General features: G+C 38.8%; 1 protein-coding gene across 11 annotated transcripts in view; it reads right to left on the bottom strand.

Moving 5' to 3' along the window:
- Positions 1 to 20055, bottom strand: part of MEIS2 (Meis homeobox 2) — a 173933-nt gene that overhangs the window by 7111 nt on the left and 146767 nt on the right. The window contains exon 10 of one of the 11 annotated variants that reach the window (XM_085062020.1): positions 8388 to 8481. The exons of the other annotated variants lie outside the window; for them this stretch is intronic. Coding sequence (XP_084918146.1) covers positions 8427 to 8481 — 55 coding nt within the window. The 3' untranslated portion in view covers positions 8388 to 8426. Of the gene's footprint in view, positions 1 to 8387; positions 8482 to 20055 lie in introns of those variants that run through there. 11 annotated transcript variants of the gene reach the window in all.

A 20055-nucleotide genomic window follows, 5' to 3' on the forward strand; every position in this document is an offset into this window, starting at 1 on the left:
TCTGCTCTTCTACAACTCCTGCAGTTGGAGCTTGTAAAGGCGAGGGTCGTTTGGAGGTCAGTGCCAGCTGGGGGCCACCTCTGTGTCCGAGTGGGGACACCCGGTGCAAGGCAACCGCCCGCCTGCCCTCAACGCAGGCACCTTTCAACTCGTTAGAAACCCCCAGTCACAGGTACATGTGGTTAATATTAGGCCCAAAATAACCTTTTTTTTTTTTTATCTCAAACTGGGGCGGTTGCAGAGGCTTTTGAGCACTGGTAAAGGCAGTTAGTTGGTTGCAGAGCCTGGATTTAATTTTGCTGGTAATCCAAAAATAAGTGCTTGCATATTTCTTATTAGCTTAATGTGCAGCAATCCACTTCAGCACAAGCTAAGCTAAATTAATTTCCCTAAAATAATTTAAAAACTTGCCTATTCACAGAATATCTGGGAAAACAGAGCAATTTTCTATCACTCGGGAGCCACACTTGTTTTTGTCCCTTCTCTTTGTGTTTGAGAACACTTTGGAGCCTTCGCGCAGGTTTTGTGTGCTATTTCACAGCTCAGGCTTTCGGCTGGTGACCCTTAAGGAGTGCTAATGAAGTCGAATACTAGCGTTTAATCCTCTTCAGAAATACTAACATGCCCATCATCCAAAACAGCCTCCAATAATTGCCATTGGGCCCGATCCAACGCCTAGCGAAGTCTTTCAGTCAGTTAACTGAAAACTAAGTTCATCTGCTCATTTAGTAAATTGCTAGCCTTTATATAGCATCAACTCCGCAAGGCCTTTTGTCGTGCTTCCCTCACTCCCTCCCACCCTCTGGTTAAATTCCTTCGCAGATAAAAAAGGACGGTGGCACACCTTCGATTGCATCTTCTGTAATCACAGTTGTGGAAATTTCATTACAGAGATGCATAAATGCTACAAGTAACACTAAAGGGCTCTTTTGCATCTCTCTGTTTACATCCAAAAGACATTCTTTGTTCTTTAGGAAATGTATCATTCAGTTGTCAGAAATGTCATCCTGCCTCAAAATTAGTCATGACTTCAGGTATTAAAATAAAAACTCATACACAGCCAGTATACTTGTTTACTCCCTTCTGATTGTGGCACAGTGAAGGCATCTCCTACCCCAGGGCTGTGATTTTGAAGTGTGTTTCCGTCCTCAGAGACAAAGGTCCCTGATAGGACTTATTTGCTGAGCTGCTTTCCAGTAAGGTTGCTGCACTGACCAAATGGAGCCTGACCTGAACCTCCTCCATCCAGCACGCCTTTTATCAGCTAAAGTTAAGGCCAATAGAGATTAACAGGAAAGCCTGATAAGACTGTTTTCTCTTCTCCTATGAGCTTCTAATGGTGTATACAGATGGCAAGGTTTTAAAGAATGGAATGAACACTTATTTAGGCCTGTAAAAAATCACAGGAACACCCCCCCCACACACGCACACACTTTCCATCTTACTAACCCCTTTTCTTCAATCAGGCCACTCTTCAGGAAAACCAAATTGCTCTTTCGTTTTTTTTATTTAAACCCTAACCACTTTTATTATTTACATCTGGTGGTCCCCTTATTTATGTCCCTCTCCACTTCCCTGCACACATACCCCTGCTCACAGGGCTGCGAAGCATTATGGGCCTTGGCTCTCAGCAGGAGAACTCCACACTGTCTTCAAACAAATAATTAAGGGGAAGGTTAAAGGTTCACCCAGAGGTCATATCTTTGGATACTCCTCAGAAAGTTTACATTAGTAAGAAATGGGTGCCCTCTGAAGTGTTCTTTCAATGGGCTCGCACAACAAGGCAGAGCATTAAGAAAATTCTACGTCCTTAAGGGTTTCAGGTGACATCTGCTTTACCTCTGAGCACTGAGATTGGGATACTGTGGTCCAGCCTTACATATTTGACAGCCTACACAGACTAAATCTTTGGGATGGGTGTCGAAAACCCAGTCTTGCCCAGCCATTTACTCCCAGAAGAGCCTGGCCTTATTTTATCCTGCTGATGTGAATAAAGCCCGTTCTTTCATTGCAAACTGTACCTAAAGGCAATTCACTAGTTGTTTTGGAAATGGGAGTTTAGGCCCTAATAGTGAGTCCTTCATATTTGTTTTCCTATTGGAAAAAAAAAACAAACAATAAAAGTGATACCATTTGTCCAGTTACAACTTGTGAAAATAGCGCTTGGGTTTGATTTCTGATTTCATTATTTCTCCATTTTTCTTTTGCGCATCTGCATAACAGCAGGTGCAAGCAATGTCCTCTAGACACTTCATCTAGAGAGGAGATACACTGATGTATACTTGGAGAGATATAGGAGCACAGGCTTTAGGCATCCAGGTAAATTTCAAATTCCATTTCTATGGCTCCTCTGAAAAATCTTGTACGCAAATGGCATCAGTTATACCCACCAGTGGGTATGTCTGAAAAATGACACATGAAATTATTTATATTTGCAAGATTGCAGGTGCAAAACAGACATACATTTCAGGTGAAGCTAAAAATCAAATCCTAGTTTCATTAGCAATAGCTACATCATGTAATGCATCAGCACAATTGGTAGACAAGGGCACAGAATGCAGTGTTTGTGCGTTATTATTTATTTCTTATACTGCCCCATAAATATGCACAGTGCATAACAGAGACATAGAAAACAGAGTCCCTGCCCTAGCCTTTACATTTTTTGAGGGCTCCTTTTGAATCCCTCGGAGAGCCATATCCAGGGCCAAAGCAAAGCAACATACCACCTTTTGCACAGCACTTCATTTTAGTGTTGCAGAAACACTCTGATGTTATTTTGGCACAAATGTCTTCAAAAGGCATTAAGAGACAGGTGAAAAAAGAGAACACCAATGCCACTGTTTTCAGCATTATTTGGAACCCTATAAAAGAAGAATTCACAGCTCTGCTCCTGACACTAATTGCTTATCTTGTTCATACCCTTCACCCGGAGGCCAAAGATTGAATAGCCTGAAAAGATGAGTAAAATCTATCAAAAAGACATGGATTTCTTTGTTTCTCTGCTGTTAATAGTAATTCCTATCATTTGGATGATAGCAGCAGTTAGAGGACCCAACGAAGCTCAGTCTTACTCCACCCCATGCTTCACATGCACACTGTCCAAGAGAACTCAGAGTCTGAACAGATTTCCAGGCAAAGCCTGGGGGAGAGGAGAGACGCCTTCTCCCTGTTTGCAGAGGGGAACAGAGACAGAAGGAGATTAAGTGACAAGGCCAAAGTCATACAAGAGATCTTTGGCAGAGCCACACACCCAACATAGATTTCCTCAGTCCTCTTTCAGCACTCCTACAATCTGCTATCCATATGCTATCTTTCCTTTGTTCCCCCAGCTTAGCAGTCAGGCACACTGGCAGGGGACTGCAAAGAGAGCTCATATTGCCACTGTTTGTGCCTTACCTGCTGTGTAGATAAAGAGGGGTCATCAGCCTCCAGGGCTGTGAGGCAATACCTTCACAAACTCTACATTCATATGGTACTTGGTCCTCATTCCAGAATGATAAATGAGGTGTGCAATGTTGGGAAATACATGTCATTGACATAGCAGGCTCAATAAAAAACTCACTTCCAGCATTTTGCAAATGACAGATTACCAACCTTGCTTATTCAAACAATAACCACTTGAATCAAAAGGCTTTTTGCATCTTGTATTTTTTCTTTAATTGCTAGCTAAAGCAGCCACATCTATTTCCTATAGCCAGAGTCTGTGTCTCTCACCAAAGTAGTTCTGGTAACTTATGCGGGACAGTTTATGAAAGCACAAATGAACAAGATCTGGCTCAAAATGTACAACAATATGGACTTTTAAAGGAAGTAATTTCACTTTTATCTGCTTACAGCAAAAAAACCAGTAGAGCAGTAAAGGTGCCCTAGTAAATATGCAATGTAGTCTGGTGATCTGGTAGCACTAGTCCTAATTGGTTCCTACCACTGATAATTAGCATGACAATATAATCTAAATATATGCATTTAATCACATCTCTTCAAATAGAGACTTGGTTTTCTTTGTCCAAAATAAATATGCATTCTGTACTTTATAGGAAGCCCTGTAATTAATCTTCTTTATATATTTATCGTATTTTATCTCAAGTGACATCAAATAATGTTAAACTCAAATTTGCATAATAAAATTTATTTTTATAATAAATAACATTCAGATAAAATCACAGAGACATATTTCGGCAAAGTGCAAAGAGAATAAATAGCAAATAGTGATCTCTTAATCTGCTTGTTCAAATCTGGCACACTCAAAAATAATTTTGTGGTGTTTTCCATTGTCTTTTTTATACATACTGTACATATATTTTGAAACACTGTAACCATAGCATAACTGAATCTGCCTAAGATTAGTTCTTGAAATGAACTGTTAGTGACTGTACTGACTGGCAATCAGAATTAGAAACATCTCCAGTTTTACTTTATGGCTATCATGGAAAATTCACTCTAAGTATGTAGGGTCACAACAGGTCTTCTTTCAGGAGGATGAAGTGCATGAATGCTTAAGAAACTATAATTCATTCCCAACTTGGGATCTAATCTGAACTCAAGCAGAGAGTGATATTTAAGTCCCGTCACTTGTCTGTATGTCTAATATCTTCTGTGAGATGAACTGGTGCCAAACTGAACCAGTCCCGCCCCAGCAGCATAGACTGCTCCCCATGAGAAACTGAGGAACAACATGGAGCCACCACGTACAACTCAAAACTTCAGTGTCAGTCTTCAATCTGGATTTCCACTTAAAATATCCATCCCAGAAAATGAGGTGCTAAAATATTGAATTTATTTAACAAACCAGCCACTGCATAAATCGGTTCTCAATTCTTTATGTGAAAACCAGAGAAATAAACAAATTTGTGAGAGGAATTCACAATCAGTTCTCTAAAGGGATTAATGACAAGGAAAGTTTTCACTAAATTTTAGCCCAAGACACTTCTGCTCTTAGGCTTAAAAAGGACAGAAGTACTGAATGAACATTGTCACAGATTTAGTTATAGAAACAATAAAAATACAAGTAATGACAATCGCAACACTAATTTGGGGTTAGAATTGTTTGCTTTCTGTCATCTGAATGAAAAAATAATTTAGAAAATTTTTAGGTGCCTGGGGGAACAGTCTCACAAGATTTTTCAAAAACCTGCCAAATGTAGATGAGAAGCTCAACTCTTATTAAACCTACATACATGGGAGCTGAGCTTGAAGAATAAATGGGGTCTAAGCACCTGCTTCAATGTTTTTGCTGAGTAAGAGTCTAAGAATGCATTCTAAAAAATAATCCAAATGTTTTCACCTTGGATTGGGAAATAAATCTTTGCCTAAATGATATTTCAGTATTTGGACTATGAAAATGTCAGTGTTTAGCTCAAGTGCATATGCTACACTGATCCCTTGTTGCCCAAAAATGCCCTAATTTTGAAGGGAAAATAACCAATGAAAGAGTCACAAAAAATGTTTTCCCAAGTAACCTAGAAAATTGCTTCTTTCCCAGGCAGAAAAAATAATTTTAAAAGTCATGAGCTGCTCAGAGTAGTCTGAAAGAATGCATTAAAAAGACTAATTTCCAGAAACACTTTCATCAATATCCACCCCCCTGCCTTTACAGCAGTCTTTGTCTATCACCTAAACTTTTATCCGAGCAAGTAAAATCTATTTATCTTAGTTTATTTAACTTCTCCCTCCACTATGTATTCTAAACTGACAGAATTAGGTTTAGGCGTCCTTCAGTATGTGCATGTACAAAAGTAGTTGAAAAAGCCCTTGTTTATGCTTCACCGAATCTATGCCACACCTGGTTACCAACTCATATTTGCAGCATTCCTTATAGGAAATTAAAAAAAGCTGAGTTAGTCACCTGGAAATGAGCCATCTAAATAAGACTTCCCTAAGTCATGAATATTGAGAAATGGAGTCAGTTATGCGATTGCTGTTGAGAGGAAGCAGGAGGGACAGGCAGGCTTATTCCCTGGCAAAGTTTCACGTAGTATTGCACAGCCTTGTTGGAGAAGGGGGCTTAAGGGATGTTTAAACCGACTTTCTAAAGCTAATTCAGGTATCTCACATCTGTCAAAGGTGTGATTCAAAGGACCTAAGTCCACGTTTGGTGAAGAGAAGGCTCCAGAAGATAACAGAGATCAGCTTAGCTGGGTGCTTGAGGCAGCCTGAGGTAGGTGCTAACCATCCCGAAGACTTCTGCCGCATCTTCTGTGTTTATGTTGGACCACCTAAAAATACGTGGTGCCATTTGGAGCTGCCAATTGTTGGAAATCATGATTCTGCTCATCCTATAACTGTGAGACTGTCCTAAAAAAAATCAGGAATTTAAACACTGCTCTTCCCAGTGTTTACTTTGAGAGTTTTTCAGTCATTGCACCACGTTTTTAAAATGCTCTTCTCAGCCACAAAATCTAGAAACTTACTTGAAAAGATTCTCACATAACCATTGTCTCCTGGAGCCAGGACCTCAAGTTAACATGAAATAACTTGAGCCTTGCGATAAAATCATGAGAATTGGCAAGACGGGCATCTATTCACCTCAGAGGAAAATCCGCCTCGTTAAACGTGTAACTCTCGGTTACCAGATTACTCCTAGGGAGCCGGAGGAACGCTTTGGCCGAGCCGAGGACGGACTGGGTGGCTGTCACGGGAGCACAGGCCAGGGGAGCGGCTCTCCCTTCGCCCCGGGGCAGGGCTTGTGCGCAGGGCCTTCTCCGGCCGGCCAGGCCAGGCCGGGCCCCAGCAGCAGCCGCAGCTCCCCGGTGCTCCCCACGAACCCCGCAGCTGCCCTGCCGCCCGCAGCCGCCCGCGGCCCCGGGGCCCCGCGCCAAGGCCGCATCCAGTCCTTCCACGGCCTCGGCGGCAGCAGCGCCGGCCACGGAAGGAAGAGCTGTGGCTCCCGGCCGCAGAACTGGGCTGGCCGCGAGGTCCGGCCCGGGGGGCCCCAGGGGAGCCTCCCGCTGTGCAGCAGGGCGCCATGAGGTGGGGCCAGAGCACCGCTGCCGGGCCGGGGTGCTGCTGGGGCCGGCCCGCCTCTGCTCGGCCTCGCACACGGCCCTGCCGCGGCTGGGCACAGCTTCCCTCACCAGCTCCCGGCAAACCTGAGCGCCACAGTATCATCCCGAATTCCCCCGTGGTTGCTGGTGGGAGACAAGCGCCTTTTGGTGCATGCCACCTGAAGCCACAGAACACACGCCGGAGGTGGCTGTTCCTCTTTTGGCAGTGCCATCAGGGTGTTCATACACGGTTTTCTACCACGCACCGTAAAAATGATCTTTTAAAGATACTTGAGAGGAAGGGAGGAGACAAACAGACATACTTCCTTAGCTATTCATATCTTACAGATAAAATGCAAAGTCAATAGACACAAGCCGTAGTATTTAACCTCATCCTGTACTTGATTTATTGCAGATGGGAATCAACTAGAAACTGAATCACTTTGAAATTTTTACTACTGACATTAAAATTCCAAGTTTGTATACGTACGTCTTGAGGAGATGCTAAATACAATTTTAGCTAATTTGGCATGCACTTTGATTTGCTAGCACTTAGATATTCATGTTAAAGGTAGACAACAAATCTCCTGTAAAATCTTAAGTAACTCATACATTTAAAGATGTGTTAATTTGTCATCTTAAACTCCTAGGAAAAGATTTTCAAAACTAATTAGGGTCCAACAGTCTTGAAAACACAATCAGGAGTTGAGGGTCCACATTTTAGGTAACTTAAAAAAACCCCCAAAACCTAATCAAAGTGTAGTTTTTGAATAATATCACATTCAAGTATTTTATGCCTATTTTTAACTTAACAATATTTACCATATTAATTTTTTAAAAATCAATTCCAAATTTACAAAAAATGAGAGTTGTCAACAAATTTAACATCTGTTTAACTTCCCTGATCAAATAAGATTAAGGCACTAATTCTCCTTACTTTTCAATGGAAACTACCTAAGTAGCAACTTGCCAAAAATGCATAAAGGTGTTTTGCAATTATGTAGTGGGTATGTTTGAAGAGATCAAGGTGCACTCACATGTCCTGTGCTATGGATATCTCTGATTAGCTTGTCATCTACTCTGAAGAAGATGTAGCCCAACTCTCCTATACTATGTAACAGGCCAGCTGTTAGCTGTCTGTCAAGCACCTAAAGTGGACAAGTAGTCCAGGAGCAAAAATGTCACTCCTTTGATCTGGCAAGGAGCAGCTGCTGATTTATAGAGTAGGACTTTGTTCTTCCGTTCTATTTTACTTTCTTTCCTAAGGCAGAACCACAAAATCCAGCAGAAAAAAAAAAAGTGCCATTCTCTGCAACATCAACAAGCTCTGACAACTGCAACAGGGTTTTTCTTGGCCCTAACAAAGCTCTCAGGCATCTCCTTTGACGCTCACCTTTTTTTTTTTTCCTTCTTCTTTTTGCAATGCGGTAGTTATTGTTTAATTCAGCTTCTGTAAATGGAATGGACTGTGGCCAGCAAGCCTGGGGCATAAACACACCTGTATGAAAGAAGCCTTATTGTAGCAACCATCTACAACCAACCTGCACATGCACTACCAGTTCGTGAGTTCAGAAGGAATGTTCCATTTTCCCTGACAGTAAATTTTGCCTTAAGATAACTATTTTTTGTACCCACTGTCCTGTCTTGACCACGAAGCTTGTACACTTTTTCATTGTTATTAAAATCTGAAGAAAAAAAAACAAGTGTATTTTTCTACCTGTCAACCAGGGAACATCAGGAAATTGGATCCAAAGAGCCCACTTAAAAAAAACCACAGCCAAAATATATTTAAAGAAACGCGCTGCTGAAAGTTTGAAAACGATGATCCTAAAGGTGTCTGTTCTGTTTCAGACACAGCGATGCAGTTACAAGCACCTCCAGCTTATACTGCTGCAGATTCTCCTCAAAAAAAGCATTTGGCAAAACAAGAACTCCATAAGAAATAGCATTTGATGCAACCAACCAGACTGCTGCACTGCCAGCCCCGAGTCAATGCTCCATTCGTTCTCTTAGAAGGTGCTGAGCAGATTCCATGAGGTGATCAGTTACTACACAGGCTGTTTAAGTCCTGCCTCACCCATTGGTATAGCAAGACAGTTTTCCTTTATTTCCCTTATGGTCTGTTTTCAAGTTTATTAGCTAAAAACCCAAACCTACAGGGCACAAGAAAAGGCTGCAGTGTAATGCTGCTGAGGAGGAGAGAAGCTGTGTGTTTGACCCTGGTTTGTGTCTACACACATGCTGTGTTCACATTTCTTTATACTGCAACTTTAAAAACAGAAAAAAAAGGATTACAAAAATAAAGATGGGAAGAGGTGACGGGCAACATCATGACTACAAGATCTTTTGCATATATGTTAGCTTGTGGAAATAAATAAGAACTATTACAGCCAGAGCCCTAAGGGAGGCAGGAAAATGATGATGTACAGGATAGTATAAAATGATATATTAAAAACTGTGCTGTCAGTGGAACAATAGAATATTAAGCAAAAGTCCATAATAATTGGCAGATATTTAGTTGTAGACATCTTTCTTTGGTTGGTGGGTACTAAAGTATACGTGAGAGGAAAGAGAACTAGTTAGGCAATTAGAAGTAATGGGCATAAATAATACACTATGTATAAATACATCTCCCCCTTTCCCAAGTTACAGCTCTTATCCGGATGCACCTAATAACCTCTGAGTAAGTCATATCTACATGCTGATATCCCTTGTGTTTTGCTCTTTGCACTGTCTGGGTACTGGAGATTCTGCTTATGTAAATCTCTCTTTCTGTAAATGCAGGTGTTAATGTTTTCCCTTGAATTTTTACAACATTGGTGGCAAGACTTTATCAAACCAGAGGGTCTAATGGCTTAGTAGTTAAAGATGTGTCAACACCACAGACACCATGAGACTGCAGCCTGCCGTGTTATGGTATATGTGCTTCACAGTGATGATCTAGTAGCAGAACAAGTGTGGGACAACTCTATTCAGTATGCTAAAATGAAGAGGTAAATATACAGATCTTCCTAGTATCATACTGGTGAAACCTTTGCTCTCTCTCATCCCATCTTGTGTTCTCTGTATTCCACATGAGTCAGGGGGAAATGTTCTAAAAACATTTTTGAGAGTTTGTTACATATGAAAGTGTTTCATGGATCCTTGTGTCTTAGTTGTAAGCCAAACTGGTTTGGAATGGAAAAATTAAAAACCTCAGTGAAGCCATTTCTTTAGCCCATTACTCTGTATCCCAGGCTCTCATACTTTCTGATCAGTGCTTCATCTCTCCAGGGTTCAGTCTTGCTCTCTGGCCTACCTTGCTGGCCCCCAGAGATAATTGCAAAGTACAGATGGCAGGTCAGGGATAAAGCTTGCTGGTGCTCTGCAAGGGTCCTAGAGGGCCAGAGATGCTATGATTGAGGACATATATGTGAATGTTATATGTCTTGTCTCTCTGTCATTTTGAACAAGCTTCTCTCTTCTGAACAAGCAAGGAAGGCGGAGGTTTGAAATCCCAAAACTATGAAGGTTGTTCTTTCTAAAGCATTTGAAAGGCTGGGTTCTCCTGATTTCAGTATTCAGCTGGCTTATGGGCAGAGCAGAGCATTGGAGAACCCTGTGCTCAAGTGCACCACATTTCAGTTGCTAGCTTTCCCAGCTAAAGGGAGGTCTATTACTGTATTTTTCTTTCTTCTGTAAAGGATAGGTAGCTGGAGAAGTTTGGTTTTTTTTTTAATGCAGTCATTGCCACTTAAATAGCTCATGTGAAAGTTAAATCTTACCACAGAAGGAAACCTGAAACTGTGCATGTATTTCTTTAATCAAAACTGTCTAGTTCTGTAATGTGTTCCACTATCCCATATTTTGCATACAATTAAGATATTTGTCATGAAATCAAGCCCAATCTTTATAACCTATCTAATATTTACCTTGCTTCCTCTATGAGAGCTGTTTGGAAACTGTGTGTGATCTTACATAATTTTAATAACTGTTTGCTGATGGATTTCAATTTTAACTCTGACTGTTCTGACTGATAGGATGTTGAGGCTTAATTTTCAGAATTTCACTAATTGTTCCTACACTGTGTAGGGGTAAAGACATCTAAGAGTATGTGTATAAACCTGCATTTGAGCCCACATAACTGGTAATAGCAGGGCTATATCCGACAGTGTTGATCACTTCATGCTGATCTAGTAAAACACACAGATATATAATGCAAATTTTCAAAATTACCAGGTTCTGTTATCAAAATCATCATAAGCCCTGTAAAGCTAATCCCAAATGTTCAGTGAATTTCTGAGTTAGAAGGTGATATTAGCAAATGGATGTTGACACTAGTGCCTAAATTGTAGGTGATCTGCTCTCAAGGAAATTTCTGTCTATGGTTAGATGTTCCAGGAATCACCAGAAGGTGGACTTAGATACCTAACTACATTTTTTTGGTTAAAAAAAAAAAGAAGCCCTTGCTTAACACTGAAAATTCCTAAAGTTTTTAGGTATGTAGTTTTTTAGTTTTTAAGCACCCATCCCATCATAATTTTTGCTGCTGTTTATTTGTTTCCTAACAGTCAGTTACTTTCTGCAGTAACCATGCTCTATCTCTGAGTTAGACAGTTATGTCCAATCAGGATTCCTATGGATCCTTTTAGAGAAACAGACATCTTAGGACAGGCCCGTTCTTCCTTATAATAACACAGATAAATATCTCTCCATTTTAGCTGACATCATAATTATTTGACTGTTTATCTGGAAAGAAGGAGATCAAGTTTTACTTCCCTATCCTGCTTGATTTGGAACAGACTTGAGCATGTGTCCGTCACATTCTAAAAGAGTATCTGAATCACCCACTTATTCAGTACAGTGAACAAAGCCCTTTCAGTTCATGTTCTGAAGATGTTCCACCTGAATTAAGCAATTGTACTGTCATAATTAACCAACACTTAACTTTCACACATATGAAGTTGGAGCCTTAACCAAGAGGCTGTACAGTCAAGCCCATGTTCTTAATTAATTTTGTTCTACTGACTAGTTGTTACACACATAAAAGAACTGGAAATCAGGAGAACAAGAAAGGTATGATAGTGAAGAAGAGTAAAGATGGAGCATTATGTTCAATAGCCCATTGATTGGGAAACTCAACTCAATTGGAACAGTTAAGACATTGATTTAAATCAAGATGAAGAGAAGACCTGCAAACATATATTCTATTTAACAAGCGAATTTTCTAGCCAATGAGCCATTGAGGATAGCACTCCCTCTACCCCATTTGACTCTTTTGTGTAAAGCTTGTTATGGCTGATGTGCAGCAAGAACTTTGTCTGACTTTGGCCCTTGGGGAAATACAATGAGGCAAGGCTGATTTTGTGTTGAAAGTTGTGTCACTGTGGAATGTGTTAGTGTATATTTGTCATTGTATATGTATTTGTGTTGCAACTCCCCTGTCCTGGAGGTTCTTTCTATAATAAAATAACCATGGAAAGGGCAATATCTCACTTTACAGTACTGCTCAGGTTACAGTTCCAGATTTCTCAATTATATCCCATTCTAAGCAGTTTTGTGCATTCTCACCAATGGAAACAAGTACATGTGGACCAAAAGTTCTTAAGCTTTTTGGGATTAGCTAGCAACTTGGTGATGCTAGAAAATTCAGTGGTGGCAAAAGGTAAAGCTTAATTTAAAATAAAGATAGCAGGGTTTGTGCTTGACACTCATATGCAACTCAAATGTGATACATATCTAGCAGATACAAATATATTAATGAGGAAATATTTTATAAAATATGCTACACAGATCTTTTATTGTGGCTTAATTAGTTTATAATAACGTTTCCATAAGAAGTTCAAGCCAAGTTCTAAAGCATCTTTAACCAACCTTTGAAAGAAACACAAAATTTAATGTTAATAGAAATAATATGTAAAAAAAAAAAAAAAAAAAGGCCAGTGAAAAGCTAAAAATGTGTACCAAATTCACAGGCAGCATCTTCAAACAAAGTAGTTTAGCATTGCACTTGTGCGCATAAGAATTTAAAATTTAATTTGATAAGAAATTAACTATAAATGGAACAAAATCAATGCTTTTATTCTAATTCATTGTCCAAACTGAAGAAAACTTAGGAAGATAAATCAATTAGTTAGAAGAGGGAGTTATTCTTTGGTTTTCGCTTTGAATTATTAAAATTGTCAATTATTTAATTTCCTAGGAATAATCAAATCTTTAATTTGATAGTGAAAATCTTGTAGTGTTTAACTATTTTGGAAATCAAACATGCCTGTCTACCTGCAAGCTTGTAAACCTGCATCCTTGTAAAACAGAATAATAAAAGCGACAAATGCAGACACCATTCACATTGACTAGTAAAGGAGAATTAAATTTCCATTTCCTTTTCTTGATTCTCCCACAATTGTTATAATCAGTCTTTCCAGTGTGACTATATTACCATCCACAATTTTTTTCATCATTGTAATCATAAAAGATACACTGTATATCTTTATAAATCACATGTAGTTTAGCAGACCCTAGTAATGCCACCTCTGCTTTAATCCTAGTAAATCCTAGCCTAAAACAGCATAGCCTGTGGTGTCTCACCTGAGTTCTCAGAGATGATTCAGGAAGTGCATTAGCTCTGTGAGTCAGTGAAATAAATAAAAACAAATTTAGTGGTCAATAGCAAAAGAAAAGTTTAGCACTCTAAAAGGGTTTTGACAGAAGCCCGAGTTGAAAAATCCAACTGTATTTTATGTATGTCCCTTAACCACCAATCAGTTTTGCTGAGATGAGTGGTCCAGTTAGCTGCCTAATTTTTGATGCCTGAAAACATGTGTTCCCAGTAAAAAAAAAAAAATGTATCTAGAGGACCTGTATTCCTTTAGTTCAAGAAACTAGGGTCTATAAAAGAACAAATATGAAAATATCATAATGTGAAATTCTACGAATGTCACAGTTCTATGTAACTGATTGCTAGGATAAATCTGATGCAAAGATGTGCAGCTAAGATGGGTACCTACACTTCATTTTCAGGTTTAGCAAAAACAGATAAAAAATTGGAAAGGGAAAATCTTTGTGGGCATGTTTTGCATCCAGACCAAAATCCCCCATTTCATCCTTCTGCCAAATTTATTCCAAGTGCTACCAAGATCATACTCTGTTTTTTTCCAGTATAGCACAGACCTATAATAACTGCTTAAGCATGCCATACAGTATTAATCTTCCTCATGAACTCTGTCCCAAACCAGTTTCCATGGAGAGAAATTAAGAGGTATGTACAGGCAAAGGAGAAAATATATGGCTAGCCAATGACACAGAAAGGCTCTTTAGATACAGAAAGGCTCTTTAGATGGGAGCTATGGTAGAGAGGAAGTATTTTTCAACTGAGATTGCTGAACTGAGGGGAGGACAGCACTAGAAAAAGTGAGAAGAGAGAAGAGTGGGGGGGAGGGTAAGAGACATCTTCCCCTGAGTAGACCCTGAGTAAATCCCCTTCTGAGTAGGTTTCAACATATTTTAAAGAAGACAGTTTTGAAATTGATCCAGAAAAGGATGGAGGAAGGTTACTGAAGTGCCTAAAGAAAGAGATGATCTTTTTTTGATGTGTGTGTAAAGCACCAGCATTTGATACATTAAGGGGTGATGACAAACTGGGGCATAGAGTCCTGGGAGAAAGGGACTACAATAGTCAAGGTGGGAAGAGACGAAGGCAGAGCAAAAGAGACGTGTTGTTGAAGTGGAAAGAGGAAGAGGGGTGGATAAGGGGTGGATAAGGGGTGGATACTGTAGGTGTGAGAAAAAGAACACTAGGAACACTAGGAACACTAGGAAATCCATATGAGTTTGGGACAGTGGGAATAAATGTGTGAGGAGTATAGAGAAGTAAAACTCATATTTAAGAATCTTGCTCTGGGTTCACTGTCAATTTTGTTCACCAGGGTATAGACACGTACAGATGAAATTGTACTAAAACATGAACTTCATTTAGACAATACTCTGTTTATTGTAATAGTTTGTTAGCCAAGCAATCTGCAGTAGCTGCAGCTGTGGCTTGTTCCATCTCATCAGTAATTTTAACTCTAACAGTCGTTAGTGTGAAGCTTTCCATAGTATTTTAAAGTGACTGATGCTTTCCACCCAATTATTGAGTTCTGTTTTGTTTGAATGGACTATGTATCCTTTAACATCTAAATAATTTGCCCTGAGAATCATCACAACACAGCTACAGTTTGGAACGGAAGATGTGAATATGGTTCTGATAAAGCTCTGCAATGTTTGTTAAAAAATCCTCCAAACAAACCTAAAATGTAGCTTTGAACACTTTATGATTATCTATAATCAATATCTTTCTCCATAATATAGTCCAAAGAACCAAGTCCTGCAACAGTGTGCATCTCTGTGAGAGGATAGCCTCTACATGCCATGACTTGTTTAATCCTCTCTCTTTGTTGTGTGCAGAGCACGAAGTAGGCTGTTACTTATGACTGCTTTAAACAGTGTCTGCCTGTCCTATGACTTTCCCAAAGACCCCAGGATGAGGTTAGCATGATAAGGAGCTTGATTTCTCTAAGCAACAGTTATTCAGACTGACATCACCTGTTCATTTACTGGAGATTATACAAAAAATATAAAAATAAGAGAAAAAAGCTCAGCTGTTGACTTAAGTCTGAAAGGGCAGCTACACTATCCTTACCACCAAGTGCATACAACCTGAGCTCGATGTTGGCCTACTTAAAAACACTGTTTTGCTGTGAAAGGTTGGCAAAGCAATTTATAAAATGATGGGGTAAAAGTAAGAGAAGTCCAATTAAAAGCTTTTTCTTTCCTTTAAATGAGAGTGAACAGAGTAGGACTGTTTGAGTTTGGGCCACTTATTACCCTTGTATATTTGTCTTTCTTAACTTCTATTAACTGATTAGATTTCCCTTAGAAGTAATTGTGCATTGATAGATAATTGTATCATTGTGGCTTCTTATTGGGGAAAAGTATTACATCCAAACACTTAAGACAGATAAAACCAGATGGATGTGTCTGTCTGTCCATCAATCTCTGTACTCAAGAAGCCTTTGGGTATTTTTAGAGAATTTAAATCAGTTGCGAACAAAAGGGGCATTTTAAAGAAGGAAAATACACTTAATTAAAAAGATGTCAAAATTATTTTATTGTCAACATCCACAGTATCTGTGACACGGTGATATTGTGTAACTTTAATACTAGTTCTCAGAACCATAATGAGTCGCTATTAGAAAAAGCAGGGACTTATTATTAGTATCCCCACAGAGTTACCTTCTAAATTATTTATACTTGCAACACTTTCACGTAATGGCAGTTTTAAATTCAAGCAAACAAAGCAAACCACACAATATAGAGAGGGGAAGAGAACTGTACAGAAACCCCTTCTGAATGTATGTAGTTAGAAAGGCGAGTCAAACAAACTAATCAGATTTTGTTTCCTACTCAAATTCTCATGAGATTTGCAATAGACAGCATCAAAGCTTTCTGGGGCTGTGTCACCTTGATAAAGGATTGAACAGCACTGTATCTGTTTTATGTCTCACATCTAAAATGTAAAGGAATGCAACTTTATTTGTCTGGTGCAAGTTTGTTTATTGTCTTTGAAACTCTATAGCAGGCCCTCCACAGAAAGCTTAGCTATCAGAAGGGTGCAAATAACACCAGAGCCTTGTGTTCTCCTATGTTCATCCCCTAGGTTATGGTGCTAGGTTTGCACAGGAGTTGGGGGGTGCAGCAGGGGAGGATTTTTGGTTTTATATAAACTTAGTGTTGTGAATTACTTATTCTGCTTTCCAGGCATGTTTTACTAATAGACAGTGTAATGATTAACACTTCAGGAGTCAATGCTTTTCAGAAAAATTGGGGTGGGATGCCTTTCTTTAAAAAAAAAAAAACCCTTCAGCCAAACTCAAGTCTGCTCAGTGCAGAGATAATTTGGGTTAAATTGAAGAGAAAATAGCTCAGACTGAAGACTCTAATGGTCTCCTTCTGGTCTTAAACTGTTTGCATTTATGAACATATAAAGATCATCCAGATCACTTTCCATTAACCAACCCATGAAGTTTTAACCATCAAAACGAATTCCAGCTGAAATCACTTTCTTATTAGATTACTGAGCAGCTACATTTGGTTACTTTAAAAACAAATTTCTACCCCACATAAGGGAAAAACCCCAGCATGTTTTTTTTCCTCTGATAGAAATATGTAGCTAAATACTCTCAGCTTTTTGTTAGTAGTAAGAGAAGAAGGTTTAAAAAGTACCCAGTTATTCTGAGCACCTCTTTTTCTTGGTATTTTGTTTAAGGTACCCAAAATATACACACAATGAAAATGCTAGCCTTCTTTTTAAGCAAAATGACCCTTACATGTCCTAAAAATATTATTTGCCTTATGCTACTTCAGTTGCACAACAGCCCCCTCATTGATTACCGTCGAGTTACATTAGTTTAAAATTGGAGTAACTGAGTAGTGGAACAGGTCCTATACTCAGACATATGTTTTCCACTAGATAATGGCTACTTATATATTTATGAATTTTAAAATGCTTTTCAATTCAATTATTATTGTTACTGTGTGCAGGAAGTAAAGAAGTAAATTGCAACCAAGCTTTCAGGGGTTTATTCCCTCATGAAGCACTTGTATTGCAAGTGTCGGGGGAGGGTAACTGTATAGTGCCCTCTACATAATAAATGATACTGTTGAATATTCTTAATGTTTTTGTGTTTGTGGTTTTAGGGACAGAACTATCACCTGTTGGATTTTACATTCCTAAATACTGTGCTATCATTTCTTTAACCAAGCTGCACAGAAAGTTTCAAGGAGGTTCAAAATAATTGGTACTCAGATGTATTCTGTTCTGATCACCCCTAGAAACAGCAAGTACTCACAGTGTGATAAACAGCTTTCAGGCAAATGCATAACTCCAGTGTCAATTGGAGTTATGTGCAGACACTCAGAGCAGAAATAGTATATAGCTCTCCATTCCTGAACATGACAGTCATAATAAACCTTAACCTCAACATTCCCTGCTTTCCTCAACCACAGCTAAAAATGCTACACACATTTATACCATCTAATGAACCAGACATTAAAAGGAAACCACAGATCTATACCAGTAGATTATCAGGAAGAGAAGTGTGAAGTGAATACTTGCTCATTACAGTATCATGGTAGTTACAAAAAGGAAAGACCTAATAAATCACTGTTGTCATCCTTCAGCAAGAGTAGGGGATAGTCTACCATTGGAGGTTCCACCAGCTACTAAAATAACTGCTTGCAGAGTAGATAGTGCAAACAGATAATGCAAAATCCTTAGGGACAGAAACTCAGACTCACCGTGGTGAACCTGAAAAGGAATGATGGATGTTTGTTTTACTCTTCTTTAATGGCAATACAATGGAAGGACAGACGATGGAGTGAAGTAGGACTTTGAGTGAATTATGTTTGGTTTCTGAGTCTGTCACATATCCTCTTTCTTAATGTGTATAAACCAATTAATAGTAGATGATGACTGATTATGAAAAGAAGGGAGAGGTATAAGACTCGCTCTTTCAGAAGCAAGTAAGTAAAGAAAGAGTAGGAGTGAGTGGAGTTTAGAACTGACTCCTTTTCCACCCACACCTCCTTGAAGCCAGGGAAACATCCAGCACTGAAATGATTGCAACCAATAGCAAACAGTGGTCAGTAATGAATACATATCACCGTAATGAGCAAACACAAAGAACAAAACTCTGCTATTGTTATGCCTCAGAGACATATTCCATGCTATTCCTACAGTTTCACTAATAACCAAACCCCTAGTCTACCTGATGCTCATTTTCCTGTTGGTTAATAATATTAATAATTATTTCTTCCCCATCTTACCTCTCATTTTCCTCATTTTGACATGATACATTTTGTATTGTTTGTGAGACAATTTGACAATGAAGGGCACAAAAAATATCTAGATACTAATATATCCATGCCTCTACACTGCACAGGATTTACCTTCCTCTGATTGAAATTCTGATGATGGCTGAGGGCCTGATTGCACTAGCTACAATTACTAGAGTCTGGTTTACAATTTGTTCTGCAACTGTTATTCACATGTAACTTTTCAGAAATCTTTCTAAGATTATTTTTTATGTGGATAATTAGACTGATATTTAAGAATTCTAATCTCATATAAATGCTCAATCAAAACACATATTTTCCTGTGAGCTAAAAATGTCTGGATTTCAGTTTTGATTCTCGAAAGAATGTTATTGTTCCTGCAGGACGTGAAATGGAACATAAAAGAGCACTTTACCTCACCATTTGAATTGGATAATTTTTTTTTCCTCTTTTTTTCTGTATTTTTGAGTGTTTAATTGATTATTGTCATGTAGGGTTTTTTTTCTTAATATCTTTATCTTCTTCTCCTGTAAGTGGATTTGTTATTTTAAAAAAATCTATGAAAAGAGTATTGTCCCCATTTTGTGCTTTTTATTTTGTATATTTAATTCCTAAATAAAAAAAATAGACATTTTCAATTTCAGGACCCAGTCAGTTAGCTATCTCTCCTAAGGGACTATCAAAGAGAATACCAACTAATTCTGACTATATGATGTATATTCCAAGATGCACCATTTCACCATTTTTCTAGAAGCCACAAAACAAATGCTGGTAATTGACTTTTGGCAAGTACTGATAGGAACTGGACTAAAACTTAGGGCTGAAATTGCAAATATTTTGGCATATAAAATACTTTCTTATCCATAAGATAAACATTTTACCACGTGGTAGATGGACAAATCTTTATGTCCTCATTACTTTCCTCATAACCTTTCTGAGGTTTTCCTCAGAAAAGGGGGAGGAAAGAAAAGAATTTTAAAAATCCCAATAATCTTTTACCTTTGCAGACAGCAAAAAAAAAAAAATGCAATTCAGCAATCAGAAAGAAGAGGAAAAAAATGACCACTGGAAGTGGGAGGGCAGCAAATACAGATGGAATTTACTTCTACAGCATGCACAGAAAAGTCAGAGAGCTGAAAGGACTGGTTCTTGTTCAAATACATTTGTGGGCAAACCCACATTTTGTGTTGAGGAAGCACAACTTAAACCAAGATATGGT

Source organism: Lichenostomus cassidix, chromosome 5 (assembly GCF_008360975.1).
Source record: "Lichenostomus cassidix isolate B80296 chromosome 5, HeHo_3.0, whole genome shotgun sequence".
Classification (NCBI taxonomy): Eukaryota; Metazoa; Chordata; class Aves; order Passeriformes; family Meliphagidae; genus Lichenostomus; species Lichenostomus cassidix.